At 55.9% G+C, this 20,219-nt stretch overlaps 5 protein-coding genes across 5 annotated transcripts; 3 read left to right on the top strand and 2 right to left on the bottom strand.

Moving 5' to 3' along the window:
- Positions 1-855: 855 nt before the first annotated feature.
- On the top strand, positions 856-1,527 carry CTHT_0004470 (uncharacterized protein; the record flags this gene model as incomplete). Its single annotated transcript, XM_006690924.1, has 3 exons — positions 856-1,022; positions 1,196-1,307; positions 1,396-1,527. The coding sequence occupies 3 exons, from the start codon at positions 856-858 to the stop codon at positions 1,525-1,527; spliced, it is 411 nt and encodes a 136-aa protein (XP_006690987.1).
- Positions 1,528-2,151: 624 nt separating this feature from the next.
- CTHT_0004460 (putative transcription factor) lies at positions 2,152-3,441 on the bottom strand (the record flags this gene model as incomplete). The annotated part of the gene is made up of 1 exon (XM_006690923.1): positions 2,152-3,441. The coding sequence occupies one exon, from the start codon at positions 3,439-3,441 to the stop codon at positions 2,152-2,154; it is 1,290 nt and encodes a 429-aa protein (XP_006690986.1).
- A 1,108-nt stretch (positions 3,442-4,549) lies between these two features.
- Positions 4,550-6,756, top strand: CTHT_0004450 (uncharacterized protein; the record flags this gene model as incomplete). The annotated part of the gene is made up of 2 exons (XM_006690922.1): positions 4,550-5,290; positions 5,368-6,756. The coding sequence occupies 2 exons, from the start codon at positions 4,550-4,552 to the stop codon at positions 6,754-6,756; spliced, it is 2,130 nt and encodes a 709-aa protein (XP_006690985.1).
- A 307-nt stretch (positions 6,757-7,063) lies between these two features.
- Positions 7,064-9,259, bottom strand: CTHT_0004440 (nuclease-like protein; the record flags this gene model as incomplete). Its single annotated transcript, XM_006690921.1, has 1 exon — positions 7,064-9,259. One exon carries the CDS (start codon positions 9,257-9,259, stop codon positions 7,064-7,066), a length of 2,196 nt encoding a protein of 731 aa, XP_006690984.1.
- A 4,149-nt stretch (positions 9,260-13,408) lies between these two features.
- Positions 13,409-19,216, top strand: CTHT_0004430 (putative kinesin family protein; the record flags this gene model as incomplete). Its single annotated transcript, XM_006690920.1, has 4 exons — positions 13,409-13,592; positions 13,719-14,042; positions 14,115-18,586; positions 18,641-19,216. The coding sequence occupies 4 exons, from the start codon at positions 13,409-13,411 to the stop codon at positions 19,214-19,216; spliced, it is 5,556 nt and encodes a 1,851-aa protein (XP_006690983.1).
- Between the last annotated feature and the right edge of the window lie 1,003 nt (positions 19,217-20,219).

Below are 20,219 nucleotides of genomic sequence, written 5' to 3'. Positions count from 1 at the left end.
GTTCTGACGCTTACTCGCAAGCTTTCCTGTTTCCATACGAGTAAATCAGTGATGGCGCCCCCCTCTAAACGCCACTGCGCAGCAATGGGGCCTGCTCTTTCTGCATCGGCCCGCAGCTTACTTAACCCCGGACCGATCGCTGTTAGGTAGCTTTGCTGGGCACGCAGCAAAACCTGCGAAAGAAGCTCGCAGAAACAGCCAGGCTGTGTCTCTCATGGGCTGCGGCACCACTACGGCGCTGGCGCTGTAGCTTCTTTGCATCTTTCTTCAGCCCCTTAATACTTCGGTGGAGGTGCCTTCCTGCCTTCAGGGAACACGTTTGGGTCAGGTGCCCCACCTTCCCAAGTCGGCCAGCGACTTGTCTTGTGTGAAGCCTTGTGTTGCCTGCCGGGGAAGTTGTGGGACATAAAGGAAAGGGTTCTCGAACTCGAGAAGCACATGAAGGGCACATCAGCTGCCATTCCCAGCTGAGTGATGGATTTTGCTATTTAATCCCAGCTGATCGATCCGATGTGATTTGGAATTCCTTAGTCCATTTCTCACAGGTGCCTGTCACCTTCAATTGGTCGGAGTAAAAAAAGGGTCCACCTGACTTCGACTCTCACCTCGCCATATCAAGACACAAACATCTTGTCCAGTCTCAGAAAAGGCATATAAGTTAAGATTCTGCCACGCCTTCTTGACCAACATAATCACTCAAACACTCAACCTTTATCCACGTAATTTGAATCGACTATCTGCTTCTGCGACAACCCCTTGAATAAACGGCCTACACTCACGCTCCACCACAACCGTGAGCATTGACAACCAAGACAAGGTGTGCTTTAACTCGAGAGACCAAGCAAGCCAGCAGCCATGTCGATGTTTCTCAACACGCCCGCGGGCATGCACAATGATAATGTGGGCTTCACAGAGGAGGATCGTGAGATCCAATCCCGTGGCCGCGACCCATACCGCGAGGGCGAAATGGCTGGGGCTGAGAGAGACGGGAATAAGGAGCCGACTAGGGGCAGATGTGGAAAGTAAGTTCTTATCGGTTCTTTCTGTTCATGTTCAAGTACAGTTCCAAGTGATTGGATCATATGGAAGAAGCAGGCCTATCTGTGAATATATGGTTTGCCGTTTTATTTCTTGTCATGGGATACGCGTCCCTCTTCTTAAGAGAATCTATTGATCTGACGATTGCAACTCCCAGGTTTGGCCTCAGAGCTGCCATAGACTACCGCGAAAAGTCGAAAAAGGATCAAGCAGGCAAGACCCTTGTCGACAGTGAAAAGTTGCTGCAGTACGCAACTGACATAGGAATTGTAATGCCCCCTCCCCCGGGTCTTCACAACCTGCCAAGCTATCATTTCAAAACATACTTGCTAATAGATTCGCTCCCCAACAAAACAGACCGTTGCAGAAGCCAGGCATAATCTGATGCACCAGCTCCATCAGCTACCAAAGGCCATTGGTCAGGGAGAGAGTGAGGACAAGGCCAAGGAAAAGCAACAGGAAGGGAAGGATAAGCAGCCTGAGTCATAGGCATCGGGAGCTGTGAGTTCGAGGCAGCTGAGCTAGGCCGAGGGGAGCCAGAGTGGTAGTAGAGATTGTTTCTTGTTAAAACTTGACCGGAGGTTTGGGTTTGATGGAAGAGCGTAATTTTTGGATCAATCTTGGCAAAATAAGGGATTTTGAGACTTGGTATGGATGGACATAGTTGATTCAGAAATAATGACGAAAGGTATCGGTTGGCTCAGGGTAGAGAGAATAAAGCGCAAAAGGCAAGGTCTCGCGATATTGACAGGACTCAATGTAACTGCTCAGGTTTGATATCAGAAGAATATGTTCTCATGGCCCCTTCAAGCCTCTAGACCAAGCCCTGGGTTGCTAGATCCGTGCAAAAATTCTAATCAACCTAGATAGGTTACAGCCTTCTAATGATTTGAGGCCTCTTTCAACGTAGGGACAGAATACAATCCTGTATTTTCCCTTTCCGAAACGCCGACACCCAAACTCGAACCCCCCTTCCACAACGCCGTGAGGATGGAAATCCCAACTCAAACCAATTAACACATTAGCATATGTGCATGACCCAACCCTTCCCCCCCTTCCCTTCCCCCCCAACAACAACCAAAACAACAACAAACACACAGGCATCTACATACCCTAGATCTCCCCATTAGTCCCAGCCTTCCGTTTCTCCTTCCTCGCCGAAGGCGACGTCGCCCCGTTTTCTGCCCCAGCCTTAGCTTGAATCAGCTTAGCAACAGCCTCCACTGCAGCAGCCGGCATCTTTCCGTAATCCCCCAACGCCAGTTTCGTCCCGCATGTCATGCATTCGCCCCCCGGAGGCACCTCACAAAAAATGCTGAGACACACAGAACACACAAACCCTGTATCAACCACATTCCGGTGACAGAAGCAGGCTGCCCGGAAGTCGACTGCCTCGGCGCTGGGAGTCATCAACAGATCCGTGACTGCCGCCCCGGGGGGTAGCTTGCCAGCTGCACCAGGCTTCGTTGTGCCAGCAGCAGGCTGGGCAGCAGCGGCACCTGATGGCTTGGGACCCCCAATTGTCGACTTCTCCGCGGCAGCGGCCGCTGCAGCAGGGTTCGATGGCGCACTACCGCTGCCAAAGCCGAACATGAGGTACTGCAGCAAGCCACGAGGCTCAGCGGCGCGGATGAAGGTGCCGCGCGTGATGAAACTTGCCTGCTCGAGAAACGTAGCGCTTCCGCGGAGTGCGAGCGTGTCAATGGCGATGCGGGCGTGAGCTGCGGCGAAGACGGCGTTCATCGTGGGGATGTACTGCGCTGCGGAGCTGTCGCTGACTGAAATGATGAGGATGCGCGCGTGTAGGCCGGCCAGGCCGGCGCTGGTCGAGGTGCTGGCTGCTTTGGCGGCTACGCTGGCTGCACTGCCAGCTGTGAGAGAATGCCCCGTTGCGACAGCCGCAGCAGCGGTGTTGGAGGCGGTCAGGGAGAGGGCAGTCTTGTTAATGTGAGCGAGGGCGAGAGTCAAGGCCCCGGAGATCTGGGTCGTGGTGGTATCGAGGTCGGAGGGGGTTGTGTCGTCCATGAGAGCGCGGATGGATGACAGCAGGGACTTCTCGATCTGGGCGAACTGGGGGTACTTGCCGATGGTGGCGCTCTTGCGAGCAGCGGCATCGTGGGACGACGAACCGGACGGCAGCGGCTCGGGGGGCTGAGGGTACAGCCAGACGGCGCGGTTGGTATGTGACGCGATGATGGCGACCTGATTTGAATTACTGAAGGCTAAGTGGGCGTTGACAAAAATGAGAATGTTGGCAATAGCCTTGGACAGTGGCAGCACGTCGGCGAGGGCGGCCCAGGCGCGGGGGTTCGTGTCGATGATGATGGTGCGCAGCGACGGGATGTCGTCCGTGTTCCACACCTCGTAGTGCTCCGAGGCGTCGACGGCGTCCTGGGCGCTCATGGTGGCAGTGTACTTTGGCGCTCACTTCATACGGTCAATAGCGCTGGGTGGAGGAGGGTGGGGTGATGGACGATTGACGTCGGCAGGGACTTGAAAAAAAAAAAAAGACAAAAAAGTCGACGGGCGTCTCTCAACCCGAGAGCATTGGCTGCAGTCAGTCAATCAGGCCCAATGCAATGCCGCTTCAGCCGCCGCTTCGAGGAGGATGCGCATCAGCAGGCTCGGAAGCACTGTCGCTTGTCATGAACCTGGATGGCAATCTCAATGGATGGCGGACCGGATGCTTCGCGGTTGAGAGGGTCAAAGGTCGAACGCGTTGTCGCGAAAGCCAAGGCCCCTGTCAATGTCGAGTCGCCCCACCCAGCCCTGCAGCCGGACAAAGCCCCACTTGAACTCGGCTGTCCTCCGCATGCTCTTTGTGAGTTTTGTATTTTTGTGTACAGAGTAACAATACAAGGATCTTGGGAAAAAGAGAAGCACCAATCCTCATAACAATGTATGATGTTTCCAAAACAAGAGCGAAGTTGACACTGAAATAAGTTTTGAATGACAATAGAATGGCAGTTTTTCAAGTTCTATCAGACAAGTTTGCGTGGAGCCGCCCTCATACGTGGGCAGCTTCGTCGCCTATTTGGGTTCTTGTACGTAACATCGTATTGCCTGTAATTACGGCCTCCAGACAGAATCACGTCCTTGACAGGCTGCCAGATGACACAAGTGGGGGGGGGGGGGAGCAAGTATCGAAGGTTCCATCCATGTGATGGCGGGGCACTGCCGCCTGACTGGGCAGAGGTCACCTTATCGCTCTCCTGTTACTGTTACGCTACGGTTCTCTTATCCACACAACTTCAAGACTTGGGAGTTGATCAAACAAGCGAGGCAATAAGGCGAGGTAGTAGGGTAGGACCACGCCTGCGTTGTCAGCGAATTAATATTTGTCTGGGTCGGTCGCTCTGGTCAACTGTCAACTGTCGACCCATTTTTTTTCCTTCCCCAGCTTAGCTCATGGGTTGGTCGGCCATGAGAGCGTTGATTGTGTAGTCGACTTAGCTCCTGCTCAACTCTTCCATACTCATATCCAGGAAACTCGATTCTGCTTCCCTCCAAGATGTCGTCCACAGACCAGCCCCCCTTCGACGATCTCAGCCGGCAGGACAAGACACTCCTGTTGTTCGCCCGCCTGATGGAGGGCGGCAAGGAGGATGAGGAGACGGTAGCTAGCCTGGACACGCTGACGGGCCTGCTCAACGATGACCCCGACGCTGTCAAGAAAGGCGAGCAGAGCATCGTGGCCGTCATCGACGCCGACTGTCTTGACACCATCCTGGGTTACCTGGACATGCGCCAGGCCGAGACGGTGCGTGCCCATGCCACGCTCTGCACGTCAGCCTTCCTCAACGCCGCCGGAGACCACGGCCGCAAGATGCTCTCCGAATTCTTTCTTGCCCGCATCCGCCGCAGCACCTACGATGACTACATCGTGGCATTTTGCGTGGCTACCGCCATGTTCCCCGTCGTCCCCGACCTGACGTCCGAGCTCTTCCTGACCGAGGGCTTTCTGCCTAGCTTAGGCCCGCTGATGCGGCGTAAGTTCAAGAGCCGCAAGGTCGAGACCGCCTGTCTCGAGATGCTCAACGCCGCCTGCATGCATGCCGCCTGCCGTGAGGCTGTTGAGAGGTACTGCATCGACTGGCTCGAAGAGATCGTCGACCAAGATCCCGACGAAGTCGTGTGCTCGGCGCAGCACACCGGAGACCCTGACGTTAATAACCACGAGGGTTCGTTGTACATGCGCCGCCATTCGCAACACGTCCAGAACCTGGCCGCCGTGGTCTTGGCCAAGCTCAGGGTGAGCCACGATCAGCCTTCTTCGTCCGGCACGAAGCCTGATTGCTGATGCTGATGGTGTTCCTCTGTGCTTTCAAGGCCGTTCCCAAGCAACCTGCTCCTAAGAAACCTGGCGACAAGGGCAGTGACGAAAACGATGAACCTAGGGTCCAGCAAGCCGAAACCAGCATCGAGGACTTGTCCAAGAGGTTCAGCAAGATGCTCGTCGACGATCCGGATCATGCCCAAGTGTCGGTCGAGGGCCTGGCATACGCCTCTCTGCAGTCTAAGGTCAAGGAAGAGCTCTCCCAGGACAAAGAGACCCTGAAAAGACTGGTCAGGACGCTCGAGAAGGCCCCTCCCAAATCCCCTCTTGCCTATGGCGCGCTCAGCATTTTCGTCAACCTGACTCGATACCTCCCCCGCGAGACTGAAGAGCAGGAGAAGCTGCGCCAGCTCAAGGCCTACGCCGATGCAGCCGGCAAGTTGCAGCCGGATTCCCTCATGGATGACGCCCACGTTGCGGCACGTTGCAAGCGTGTTTTCGAAGCTGGCATCACCCCCGTGCTGGCTATCCACAGCAAAGAGTCCTCTGTTGCCTCACTGACCCTTATTATCTCCATTCTCCATTCCATCTCCGTAACTCAGTCCCTGCGCGGCCAACTCGCCCAGCAGGGAGCCGTGCGCGTGCTTCTGTCCTCCTGGTCTGCCCTCCCTGAGAAGGAAGCCCTCGCCCGCCGCACAGCTGCTCAAGCCCTAGCGCGCATCCTCATCTCTATCAACCCGGCCCTCGTCTTCGGCGGCTCGCGGCCCGTCTCCCAGACATCTGCCGTACGCCCCCTCACGACCCTACTTACTCCTGACGACAGCTCGGACACACGCGACCTGCTCCCAACCTTCGAGTCCCTCCTGGCCCTGACGAACCTCGCCTCAACCGACCACGATACGCGCCGCACTATCGTCCGTGCGGCATGGGACAAGATCGAGGAACTGCTCTTTAACAGCAATTCCCGCGTCTCGACTGCAGCCGCCGAGCTCGTGTGTAACATTGTGCAAGCGCCAGAGCAAGCTCATGAACTGTTTGCAGACGAGGAGAAAAACGCCGTGAAATGCGCGAATAGGGTGAAGGTGATGCTTGCTCTCTGCGACGCAGAGGATCCCAAGGCCCGCTCTGCGGCGGGAGGAGCGATGGCTGCGCTGACGCAATTCGAATTTGTGGTCAAGACTGTCATCGCCCATCCCAGGGGAGTCGACATTATATTGGGCCTGTGCCGTGAGCAGGATGATGAGGGATTGCGGCATCGCGGAGCGGTGATTGTGGGGAATATGGTCACTGCTGAGGGGGATGTGGGCAAGGCTGCGAGGGATGCCATGGTAAAGGGGGGAGCGGTACAGGTGCTTGTGGATTGTGCGAAACGGAGTAGGACTGCCGAAGTCGTGCAGGCCTGTGTTGGGGGGTTAGAGGTGCTTATGGGGAAAGGGGAGTAATCTCCCTGATACCTAAAACGTATCGAGGAGAGAATGAGGATGATGGGTAGGGGAAGTAGATAGGGTAATGGTAATGGCTATGATTATGATTATTTTTGTTTTTTTTTTTTTTGGCTCATGAACCTGCTTCTCTGATGGGCAAGGGTTTGGCGAGCTAGATGGGAGCAGATACATTCGCCTAATTCCATAAAGTCTATAGTAGAATACTGTGTGTCTATGTATCCGACAGCCCTTACATCCAGCAATCACCACAACTGCGCATCCTCACATCAATAGAACCAAATCAACCATCACGACAACAGTCCCTTTAAATATCCATACTAGTCTCATCCCTTCCCAAAAAGATCTTCCACATCCTCCGACTAACCGCCGGCCCAACCACCCGATCCCCCCTGCCCCCCATCCGGCCTACACACCTCCTCACTTTCTCCAATGCCAACGGCCCCTTCTCTTCCAGTCCCTTAACCAACTTCCTCACGCTCGGATACTCCTCGGCAATGCCGTACGCAATCGGCGCGGTAACCCTCCCAATCTCCTGCAGCATGCGCACATAGATCTCGCGCGGGCTGTCCGCCGTCCGGACCTGCCCGCTGTCCATGCAGAAGGAAGCAGCTGAGTCGAGGTAGGCGTCGCGCTGTCGGCGGTAGGGCACGGTGCTGATGTGCTGGGTGAATATGGCGATCCAGCGAGCGGTATCGAGTGGGAGGGTGGTGTGGTGGATTTGTAGGTTGGGGCTGTGGTGGATTTGGAGGTGCAGGAGGGAGTAAGAGATGACATTTTCGTCTATGTAGCTTTGGGGGGAAGGGTTTTGTTTGCGGCGGCGGGATTGGGTTGAAGGAGGGGGTTCGGATGGGTTGTTATCGAGGTTATTATCGAGGCCAGAGCGGACAGCTGAAACGAACTGTCTGTTGCGCGCGGTGCGGTTCTTGCGGAGCCAGAGGTTGAGGCCCTCGATCATGTAGATGAGGGTGTCGCCTGGGAAGGCGGAGCGCATGCGCGTGACGTGGGCGTCGATGCCAGTTGAGTCGAATACGGTTGGGTCGTCGCTATCGCCAAGGACGATGTCGACATACCTCTGCGCCGTCATTATCACCATCGCGAAACCCTCTTTTTCGATCCTCTCTGGGACCGGCTCCCACAACCCTAATTCTTCGTTGTAATTCGCCTTGACTTTCCTCCGCCAGCGCACGACGTTCTCAACGGGGCTGTTCCATGTCGTGCAGAAAACCCCCAGATCGCGCAGTAAGGTTTCGGCTTGCACCCGAACGGCTTCGTCGAGCGATAACGGTAGATCGACAATCATCTCTGGCGTGGACAGCTTCTTGTCGGTGCGCATCTTGTTGGCTTCGGCGAGGGCTTTCTCACGGGCCTTTTGTTCTTTCGCGCGCTCCTTCTCCTGGAGCTTGTGCTTACGTTTGGCTTCACGTTCTTTGGTCCTTTCTTCCCTCTCTCTGGCCTTCTCCTCACGCTCCCGGGCCCTCTCCTGGGCAGTCTTTTTGGGCTCGCTACCGGACTTGGACTTAGGTTTGGACTGGGGGAGGGGTTTTGAGGAAGAGCTGCAGCTGTACGAGTCGGGTTTAGTGGAGGATGCGAATATGGGGAGCGGTCTGGAAGCCAAATCTATGAGGTCGGGGAAATCATCGTCGCTGTTGTCGTCGTCTCCGTCGTCGTCGATATCGACATCATCGATATCATCAACATCGATAGGCCTTGAATTCTTGGAAGCTTGACAATCGTCCGAATCATCATCGATGGTAATGACCACAGATCGCACCTTACTAGGCCCGCGGGACGGACTGCCTGGACGAGAGTGAAATGTAGAAGGAGGGGCAGAGCTCGAAATCGGATCCCATGCTGCTACCGTCGGCTTAGGCAACTCTCGTCGACGTGAAGGCCCGGGCATGTCGTCAAAAAAGTCAATGTCATCGATCTCATCGATCACAATCGGATCTCGCTTTTTAGCCGGTCCCTCCGCCGGCACAACTTCTTTTTCTTTTCCCTTCCCCTTCTCCTTGGCCAAGGGGACCGAACTCGGAATAATCTCATCGCTATCCAATAAGCCCAAGTCGTCGTAGCTGAAATTACTAAATTGCGAGTCGGGTCCATTGGACGTCTTCCATCCGCTAACCTGAACCGAACTCTTTCCCCAGTCGACTTCCTTCAATTTTTGCCCCCTCTGTTTTCGAGGCGGAGAAAGTGATGAAGCCCTCGATTCTGGCGCAGGCGGGAGGATCGGGCTTAGGGGGCTACTTGGCTCGATAGGACTGAGGCGGCGTCTCTTTCTGGCAGGTTCCTCGGTCGTGGTGCGCAGGGGGGCTGCGAAGCTTGACTGGGGGATGATAGCTTCATCCCATTTAAAGAAGTCATCATGGTCAACGGCTACCGATCGGCTGCTGGTGTTGCGCGTGGGCGATGTGGGTCGTGAACGTTGCCGTGCTCTTGCGCGAGGCGGCGGTCTTGATTCAGACTCGGAGTCAGAAAGGAGGGAGATCACTTCAGGCATTGTGGCTGTAACTGGTGATCTGTAATCTGTATCGGCAGGAGAGATTCCTTCTCGGTGTCTGTTATCCCGAGAAACGAGTCGGAATGGCGTCGTCAATTGTCATCGATGGTCTTGGTCTCGACTCTTGCGAGTCAATTGATGATGGTGACACAGATGGATTTCCACCCCACAAGCCGAACGCAACAGGAAGGCAGTCTCAGAGGGGTACCGGGGATCGCTACACAGTACACTACAGCAAACGCGAACAGACGCGACGCCCAGCGCGACTGCTTCGCCTACTCACGTGATCAACACGAGTGGGGCTCACATCCGCAACCGATGTCATGCGAAAAGTGGGCTACTACCGTTGCTTTTCCTCCAATCATCAATGAGCGTCACATCACGGCACGATCGTTGCTTGTTTCCAACCGGATCGCCAACTGCGCCGGCTCCTCCAACATTCCAGCGAGGGCTCCAGCGTTCTGCCTGGCTGACTAGCCGCGAAACACACCCCGGAAGGGCGGATCAAGCGTCAATCTGCACTTCATGTTTCAAGCCTTCCCCATCGCCACGTGGGGCTCCTAGGCCTCTTCCGAGCTCCCACTCGCTGGCCTGCCCTAAAATCACGAAAGATCAGCGCTGGATGGCTTCGTCGCTCATCTGCTTGTCTGGGTCAGAGAGGGGCCGAGAAAGACCAGAATGGTCCTGTTGATGTGTCTCTGCGCTTTTCCTCAGCCGCTGCTAGCGACGCCAGCGTTGCGCACGGTCGGGCGGGTTGCTGCTGCTGCAGGGCGGGCCGTCATCCCCTTTGGGAAGTATGGAGTACGGAGCAGCAGCAGAGAACTTTTTTGAGAAGCTGGATGAGGGGAATCGTGGATGACTGACTGACTGGCAAAGTGGACAAATCGACAAACCAACAGCACATCTACAGCATGTTATGTCTCGTGCGCATACTCGAGAGCACTGTCGCTTTTTGTCAAGCCGCTGCAGGACGGGACATGTGCCACATCTCGAAATTGCTGCCAGCTAGTAGTGGTGATGGAGGTCGGGACAGCTTGCTGCTGTGGACGCTGAGCATCCTGCCGGACTCTGTCCTCCGAGGATGTCCCGCATAGAGGAGGTCATGGCGCATGCTCGTCGAAGCCCTTTGCTAACGGACGAGGACCCAGACCGAAACTCTGTGCTTGCTTGCCGTGTTCGGTCCTGTGATCATGAATCCTGCACATCATGCTACTGCGTGAGATACAGATTCTTCTTCTTCTTCTTCTTCTTCTTCTTCTTCTTCTTCTTCTTCTACTACTACTACTACTACTACTACTACTACTACTACTACTACTACTACTACTAGGGGCACTCGTCGCTGCAGCGGCCGAGACCAAGTTTAATGACGTGGGGACTCTGGCAGTAGAAGGGCGCATCGTCGACTGGCCTTGCCATTGTCATCGGCCTCCATCACGGTGCTGGCTGCGCATATCGCACTGATAGCGTACCAGACTTTGGAAATTGAAGGAACTCTCAGTCTCCGCTGGTTCAAACGTTTGCTGGCTCTCTTCGCCTGGAACGTTGCGCTCAGCCGTTTCGGCCTCCGATCAACCTTAACCTCAATGGCCAGGTCGCGGTTTAGTGCAGTGTCGTCATGCCCAGGGCGGGGTACATAGCTGGTGGTTTGGCTGTCATTGCACGTTTGCACGCTGGCATGTGTCAACTTGGGCCGCCACAACATGGAACACAACTGAGCACTCGGCCAGGAACTCGATGCCCATTGGGTTAACATCTTCGTGGGTATGGAAGCACAGGTATGTCTCATGCGGGGGAGGGGAACTCGACGAGTCTCGAATGCCGCAGATTGGATGAAATACGTAACTTATGCCGGATTGGATGGAAAAGATGGGCGCATCCGTAGAGTTGGATATGAGTCGAAAACGCTCTTCCAGATCTTCAGATGAAAATCCCCGAGACTCTACCTCAGATCGACTTCAAAGAGTTGATCAGATTTTCATTTTTTTTTTCTTCGCAAGACCAATCGGCTGGCCCCCGGCGCCCAACTTGGAAATACCCTAAAAGCGGCAAGCACAGGCATATGGGCCGGGCGCCTAACCGCATCTGGACACACACATCTGCATCGGGAGAGGGGGGACGATGGGGGGAGGGCCAGCGCTCGGGCCAATGTGCGGCCATAACCCTTCTCGTTTGCTGCACGGGATGGGTTCTGTGGGTGGTTCCGTGGGTGCTGTTGCATGATGGAAGTTGCGCCCGTTGCCCTGCAAACCCTGCAATTGTGACGGCTTCCACCTTGCAGTAATGTCTCTCCTCTTCAGCTGCATTTCCCTTTTTTTTTTTTCGTTTCCTGGCGACATGCCGCCTATCTGCGGCCAGCGTTTCTGGCCACAGGAGACCGGGGGGCCTGTTTCAACTCAGCTGCTCGATTCTGGATGATAACGAGGGGGCAAATCCATCAAATCTATAAACATCGATCGATGAAACAAACATCCTCAGGCCATCCAGCACAGGGTCATCCAGTCCATCCAAGGCATCCAGATTCCTTTTTAGTGATTGCAATCCCCATTCATCCACAGCGTCGGTGTTGCTTCTTCGACTCGCTAGCTTTGGTTGCACTGCAGCCGATTCACTTGCATCGACCTCAGAATTACTTCAGAATCCCAGTGACTTAGATATGGCGCACCTGAAGTGGTGCTACCAGTCAGTTGCACTACCTACCTGAAAAGGCTTTTCTCCAAGCTCTCAACCAAACATTCATTCTACTTGTAGTCCGCCTGTATATTATAGCAGGCAAAAAAAAAAAGATGCCAGTCTCGACAGCATGGTTGCATCGAAGTAAAGTTGACGAAGGATCGAACTGCCTCCTTGAGTGCAGGTAACTTCAAGGTTGGTTTCTGCGTGTGCCTGGCACCAAACCCACAGCGTAGCACCCACCAAGAGTCCACCGCACCCACTGTCCAGGGACTGGTGGGCTCCCCGTAGCGGCCCCTGGACTCCGGCACCCACTCTCCCCTCATCACGCCCCAATCAGCATCGCAACCCATCGCAAGCGTCGAATCACAACTCTCGTTGCTCCGGACTGTCGGGCTGCTTGGCTACTTGGTCTCTTCACCCATCGCCCAAGAACGTCCAGGGACACGTTTGTCATCGCGCAGACCCCTGTCGGCAAAGTCTCTAGCTCGACCAAATAAACAAGGGGCAGCTCCCCAGACCAGCCCCCCGAAAGGAAAGCGACCGACCATTTCCCACTGCACCCCGTCCGACCGACCATCGCCAATCTCCAGAAGCACGAGCACTGCACGTCTGCAACATCTGCAACTGCAGCTGCCGACTGCCCATCGCATCGCCATCGCCATCGCCCCAGATCGATCGGTCATCGTCGCCTGCTGTTGCTACGTGGACGGCAGGCCGATTCGAGGCATATGACGGCGATCGTAGAGACGTGACACCGGCGGGGTGAGATTCAGGGAAAAAAGGTACAGCCCGGATACGGAGACAAGCAAGACTTTCGCCCGGAATTCCGTATACTGTCTGTGCTAGCATACAATCATTCCAGCGTACATCGTACATCACAGACACACATCCAATCGCTCCTGAGCACAAATCGCATCGAAGGTTCGACGTCGGATAACCGTACGGGTTAGGAAAAAATAGGGGAGAACGAACGCACGATTTCTCGTAGCGTGAGGTAGCAGTCAGTTATTGCTGGCTCGTGGTTCGTGCTTCGCGCCCACACTCGCTCGTTCGCTCGGCTGCTCTCGGTTCGTGCCGCCTGATCAGCCCAGCATCGCGCCCAGCTTCCAGCATCCAGCATCCATACTGCCATACGGTCCCTACCAGCATACCAGCATACCAGCATACCAGCTGTCGTCCTCTCTACCACGATCAGCCTTGTTGCTACCCACTACCGTTCGTTCGCCGTGTTTTGTGTGTGTGTGTGTGTGTGTGTGTGTGCATCAACGCATTGCCACAAGGACGGGTTGCTGCGCTGCCGCCGGGAAATTACCCTCCCAGCACTCTGGCACACTGCATACGAGTCAGGTTGACAGACTTGAGACGAGGCGCCGACAATCACAAGCCGCAGGCCTCAAACGAGACGAAACCCGACGTCCCTACGCCCTGATTCCCCGATAACAAGGCACACAGCGCCCACTCCCCCAAGCCGCCATCATGGCGAGCTCACCGCCAGCTTCTCCAGGGAGTAGTCTGCCCACACGCCCACTGAGTGCTATGGTCCGTCCAGCTCCAGCTCCAGCTCCCACTTCCGCTCCGCGAAGCAGCAGCCGCATGAGCCTGGGCAGCAGAACCCGGCGGGAGCAAGGCGTCCGACGAGGACTCTCGCACCGCCGTCAAAGTTGGTGAGTACTTGCTGTCGACTTCTCGGCACTCTTCCGTGTCACCTGTTCCAGTCTCGGACAGCCGCATACCTTGTCTGCATCGTGACTTTGACTTGACCTCTGCCACGCCTCGCATCGCATAGCTATCCGCGTCCGGCCGCCGCTCAAGCCGACCGACCCAGGCTATGAACTTATTCCTCAGCGCTTCCAGCGACCTGTTGTTCAGGTCCACTCAAACACCAGCCTGTCTATCGAGTCGCCCCAAGGCCGCAAGCTTTTTGTCTTTGACCGTGTCTTTGGGCCCGAGGTTGACCAGGCCGGGATATGGGAGTATCTCGAAGACGCGATCAACGCCTTCACCGAGGGCTACAATGTATCCATCCTTGCCTATGGCCAGTCTGGCGCTGGCAAGTCTTATACTATGGGCACCGCAGGGCCCGCTGAACAGGAGAACCCCGACTCCATGGGTAAGTGAGACCTCCTTGAAAAAAAAAAAAAGAGTGAGAAAGAGTGAGAATGCGGTTCTAACTGGGCATTAGGCGTGATCCCGCGTGCTGCGCATGTTCTGTTCGAGAAACTATGGGGTCCCAAAGAGAGGAATCCCAACAGAAATTCAATGTCGGGGTTGCGTGCGCCAACGCGGTATTCTACTCCTCCCGGCACGCTCAACCGAGAAAAGAACTGGACCCTGCGCGCCTCGTATGTCGAAATCTACAACGAGCAGCTGCGGGACCTGCTAGTCCCCGAGCATATCCCGATGCATGAGCGCGAACAGGTCGGCATCCGCCAGGATACCAAGGGCAATATTATTCTGACTGGCTTGCGTCACGTCGAGGTTAACTCGGTTGAGGAACTGATGGCTGTGCTGGCCCAGGGCTCGACCTTGCGCCAGACTGACGCGACTGCTGTCAACGCCCGCTCCTCACGTTCGCATGCCGTCTTTAGTTTGAACCTTATGCAGAAGAAGAATCGGCTCCAGTCAACTGAAGGCCAGGAGAAGCGGTATTCTATGCCACTTGAGGCCCTGACTGGCGGTGATTTAACAGTAACTATTGACAGCAAGATGCACTTTGTTGATCTGGCTGGTAGCGAGCGTCTCAAGAACACTGGTGCCCAGGGTGAACGCGCCAAGGAGGGTATCTCCATCAACGGCGGTCTGGCTGCCTTGGGCAAGGTCATCTCGCAGCTGTCATCGAGACAGCCCGGTGCCCACGTATCATACCGTGATTCCAAGCTCACACGCTTGCTTCAGGATTCACTGGGCGGCAACGCTATCACATACATGATCGCATGCGTGAACCCAGTTGAGTTCCATCTGAGTGAGACGCTGAACACGGTTCAATATGCACAACGCGCCCGGGCCATCCAGAGCAAACCCCGCATCCAGCAAGTGGATGAGGGTGGTGACAAGCAAGCTATAATCGACCGGCTCAAGGCTGAGGTAGAATTCCTGCGGGAACAGATCCGAAGCGCAGAGCGCAAGGGTGGGACCCTGGCCCCAGGGGAGAGATCTGAGCGCGAGATCGAGCTGCAGAACCGCCTGCTGGACGCCGAGGAAAATTACCGTGCCCTCAGCACTCGCCACGCGAAGCTCATCGCCGAGATGGCTAAGGCCCGCGAAGCTGAGGTCGCCGAGCGCGAGCTTGCTGAGAGCGCCGAGACTGCCGACGAGCGCATCAACCGCTCCAACAGCTTCGCCCAGGCTGTCGAACAGGTCGTCCTCGAGTATGAGAAGACCATCCAGGCGTTGGAGCACTCCCTTGCCAGCACCCGTGCTACTCTTGCTATCACCGAGGGTAACCTGCTGGAGAAGGAGACGCGCTGTGCCTATACTGAGACGATCAACAGCCAGCTGCAGGCCCGCCTGCAGAAGCTTATGGACCGCGAGGCCAGTACCGAGCACTACCTGCACGATCTCGAGGCCAAGCTCGACGGCTACACCGATATTGACGAACGCAATGCCGCCATCATTGCCGAGCTTCGTAAGGAGGTTGCCCGCGCCCGTGAGGCCGAGGCCAACTGCGAGGACTACATCTCGACCCTTGAGGAACGTCTGGCTGAGGCCGACCAGGACGCCGAACTGATGCAGCGTGAGATTGACCGTCTTGAGCAGATCGTTGAGCGCCAACGTAGCCTTGGAAAGCTCGACTCGTTGTTGTACGAACTCGACAATATTCAGCAACAGGATGGCGTCGAGGATCCAGCTGCTCCCGGTCTGAGCAACGGCGCCGGCCATCGTCGTACTGCCAGCCGAAGCATCGAGCACCACTCGCGCAGCCAGAGTCACGTCAGCCGCCACAGCCAGCTCGAAGATACCATTCCGGAGAGCGAGCAGGAAGACATGGAGGATGGCGCTGTCGCGCCGCCGCCGCCGCCTGCGACGACCGTCCGTGGCCATGGGCGGAAGAAGGCTGCCTCGATCGGGTCTCGTACTGGTCACTCCGTCGACTACTCAGCCAACGCCGCCCAGAACAAGTTCATGGCTGACAAGCTCGAGTCCGTCACCCAGGAGCTGCTTGACCTGCGTGCCGAACACGAGAACACGCTCAACGAGATGGACCTGCTGCAGGCTAAGTACGAGGAAGCCCTGCGTGCGCTTGCTGAGCTGCAGGATGTTGTTGACGAGACTCGTCATCCTGCCCCCCGCCCGAGAGACTCGATCCTGTCGGTTGCTGAGAACACTCGCCCGCCGTCGCTCCTGTCGGATTCCAGGACGCACGAGACCCGCGAGGGTGCCCAGCCCTCGTCGAGGTCTTTGTCGTCGGAGCTCTCCTCGGCCATGGAGACCCCCGCTACGCCGGTCGATACGTCGGCTTCGGATGCCGAGACTGCTGTCCTCCCTCCCAAGTCCTCGCCGCCGCTGCCAGTACATGAGGCTACTCAGGCCGAGATCCTGGCTACCGAACTCGAGCGTCTCAAGGCCATCGCTGCTGAGCGTGAGGCAGCCGAGAAGGAGCTTGCTGAGCGCTATGCGCAGCTCGAGGCGCAGCACCAGCAGACGCTGGATATGGTCGAAGAGCTCAAGACTGAGGTTGCCAAGGCCCAGGCCCAGGCAGCAGCCGCTAGTAGTGGCCCGACCTCGCCCTCCCCTGTCATCCGCCGCAAGTCGAGCCAGAATATCGTTGGTATTGACCGTGCACACCGCTCCTTCGCCTCACTGCGCAATATTGCCGCCGAAAACTTTGAGAACCAGCCCGAAGTCATGCAGAACTTCGAGCTCAACCTCAACGCGGCCATGCACGAGTTGCACTCCAAGGCGGAGCGCATACAGGAGCTTGAGGCCGATGTCGCGACGGCGAAGAGGGAGATGGAGACCAAGATGACCATCATTTCGGGCCTGACGCGCGAACGGTCTAGCCTCAACCTGGACCACGCTATGGTCTCGGGTTTGAGGGAACAACTCGAGAAGAGCGAGGAGAGGATCCGTGAGCTTCAGGAGAGCCACGCCAAGAGGGAGAAGGAGCTTGAGGAGAAGGTAGCCGAGTTGAATGAGAGCTTGAGGCTGATGAAGGAGGCCGCGGAGAAGCAGGAGAGTGAGGCGAAGAAGGCTGCTGAGGAGGCGGAGAAGAAGGTTGAGCAGATGAGAAATGAGCTGGAGAAGGTCAAGGAGGAGGCTGCTGCTGCCAGAGAGGTCGCAGAGGAGAATGTTGCCAAGGAGCCTGCGGCTGAGGATCCTCCTAAGCAGGCTCCTGAAGAGAAGGTCGCGGATGGATCCTCCAAGGAGGATGTCTTTGACAAGGACGATGCTACCGCTGTGGCGGCTGAGGTTGCCTCTCTGCGCGAGTCGCTCAAGAAGGCTGAGGAGTCTGAGGCTAGCGCTAAGGCTGCTGCTGCTGACTCGGCCGCTCTGGTTGAGAAGCGTGAGCAGCGTATTGCTGAGCTCGAGACCGAGCTTGTCCAGTGGGAGGAGCGCCATAAGGCGGCGCTACAGAGCGCTACAGAGGCCGAAGGCCGGCTTAAGGATACAATCAGCGACCTCGAGGCCAAGATTGCGTCCATCTCGGCGCAGCTGGCCGAGGCTGAAATCAACCAGAAGGCTGTCGAACAGACGCCCCAGGTGGATCCCGAGGAGTTGGTCCAGAAGGCACTCCAGGAAGCCGAAGAGAAGCACAAGAAGCTGGTCGAGTTCCTGCGCAACGAGATTGATGAGTACAAGGAGCTCATCAATACCAACCAGGGCAAGGTCGCTGAGGCCGAGGCCCAGCACGCCGCCACCAAGAAGCTGCTCGAGATTGCGGCTGCTGATCGTGATGCCGCCGCAAGCGAGGCCCAGGCCAGCAGGGATCTGGTGGCCAAGCTCGAAGCCCAGGTTGCTGACTACGAGCTGACCATCAAGGCCCATCAGGAAAGCTTGCATGAGTTGCAGAGCAAGCATGAGCAGGAGATCGAGCAGATCATGGCTACCTCGAAGCAGGAACACGAGGCTGAGATCGCCAAGATCAAGGCTGAGCATGCCATCCGCGTGCGCCAGCTTGAGAGCGATCTGACGGAGGCCCGGGAGGACCTGATGAAGGTGGCCACTCAGGTTGCTTGGACAATGGGCCTTGAGGTCAGTGTTGAGAAGTTGTCAGAGCGCATTGAGGAGTTGGCTGCCGACCAACGGGCGCTAGTGGCTGAACAGGAGAAGAGGGCCGAGTTGGAACAGCAGTTTGTTGAGCTCAGCAATATCAACGATACCATTCTGCGGGATCTAGAGACCGTGAGGATGGGTCTGGCCGAAATTATTGAGAGCGACAGCACGGGCAAGCCGACACGGGCGAAGAGTCCATACCAGCTCGTTGACCAGGTGGCCATGGTCAAGCAGCGGGTTGCCGAGCTCGAAGCCAAGAACGAGAAGAACTCGCGCGTGGTTGAAGAGCTCGAGCAGCAGTTGCAGAATAATTTTGACCAGAATAACCGGCTGTCAACCCTGCAGATGGAGAAGAATGCTCAGCTTCAGGAGGCTACCGCGGCCAAGCAGCGCCTGGAGAGGGAGTTGGAAGCTATCAAGGAGGATTACAACGCCCTGCAGGTGAGTTTTCGACCAGTTCTAAGTCAATCATCACAGACACTAACAGCAAACCAGGCCAAATACGAATCTCTTCTAACCGGCCGTGCCGACTCCCCCAACAAGGTCCGCAAGTCCTCGTCGGTTACCTCGCTGCCGTCCCCGCCGCCAGCTATCCCACTGCCACCGCTCCCCAACGGCGCGACGGCCTCCGGCTTAGGCACCACCTCGCCCACGCCACGTCCACCCAGCAAAGACATCGGCCCGGCCTCCTCAGCCGCTACTCTCGCCTCCCAGATCCAAGAAGATCAGGAAGCCCGCATCCGCCTCATCGAAAAGCACCTCAAGGCCGAAAAACAGCTCACAGCGACCCTCGAAGAGGCCCTCACCGACCTGGAGCGGCAGCAGGCCGCTCTCCGGCAGGAAACAGACATGTGGAAGCGGCGCGCCGAGGCGCTCGAGACGGAGTGCAAGGAGCTGCGCGAGAAGGCGACGCAGTGGGAACGCCAACAGGAGAGCAACCGCTGGAGCATGCAGCAGGTCGAGGAAGAACGGCGCAAGAGGCGCGATGCCGAGATCGCCCGGCAGCATCTGGAGGAGAGGATGCAGGCGATTGGAAAGAAGAAGAAGAAGGGAAGCTTGAACTGCTTTTAGGAGGGCAGTTCTTCGAAAAGGGGTTTACGCAGTGGAAAAGTGGGGTTGGCGGTTTTGGGGCTCATTTTGGTGTGGGGTCTGGTTTTGGTGGGGTTGGTTGCCTGGTGGGTTTGGAGTCAAGCCTCCTCTTCTCAGTCATTCCCTCCTCCTTGGTTTGATGGATTGGTGAGATTCGCGAAAAGGGGACAGGACCGGAATAGTGAAGAAGAAGACCGACAAAGGCTGGTAAAGGAAGTAGAAGGGTCAGCTGCTGGGTGGTTGTCGTGGTTCAAGCAGTTTTTCTCGGGGATTTCCTTTTCCTGTTCTTTTCTCGGTGGTGGTGAACAAAGCTTGCACATGCACTTGACGTTGACTGATGCGATGGACTGATGGATGGACGGAATGAATGGATGGGTGGAATTGTTTGATGGAAGAATGAAAGGATGGACGGGTTGTCTGATTTTGTTTTGATATTTTTGTCTTTTGATTCCCCCTATCGTTTTTTGACGAGATATCTGGGAAGCGTTTTTGATTCCTCATTCTGACTGGTACCTGATTTTTTTTTAGTAAAGTTAATTTTCGATATCCCTGATGTTATTGCACCTTAGAGATTTTTTTTTATATATTTATCCTTTTCCCCCCTTTTATATCCCGTATTTACCTTATCGTTAGCTCCCTAGCCAACGACACTCTAATATTCTTCATACCTAGCATTGAGATCCAGAGACACACCCGCAGCGAAGAAAAGCAACAGGATGGCTACCTGCCTAGCTAGCTAGTTTACTGAAACTATACCCTTGTGTATATGTACCTAGATATTTACTAGGCTTAAATGAATGTATGTATTCATGTGCATGAGTCTATGAAAAGATCAGTCACGTCGGTCATTGTTTTCTGAATGTTTCGGCTGAGAAAACTATCTATGACAGGACATCAGCCTTTCTACAACACTAATCTGTCGCTCAGTCGAATTTAATGCTCCTTTCCCCAAGGTGTCGTCTCCTTGAGTCTTGGAGAGAGCAGG

The sequence above is a fragment of the Thermochaetoides thermophila genome (genome assembly GCF_000221225.1).
Source record: "Thermochaetoides thermophila DSM 1495 unplaced genomic scaffold scf7180000011806, whole genome shotgun sequence".
In the NCBI taxonomy this organism is placed as follows: Eukaryota; Fungi; Ascomycota; class Sordariomycetes; order Sordariales; family Chaetomiaceae; genus Thermochaetoides; species Thermochaetoides thermophila.
The sequence above is the reverse complement of the archived record's forward strand: the minus strand, read 5'-3'. Positions and strand labels throughout refer to the sequence as shown.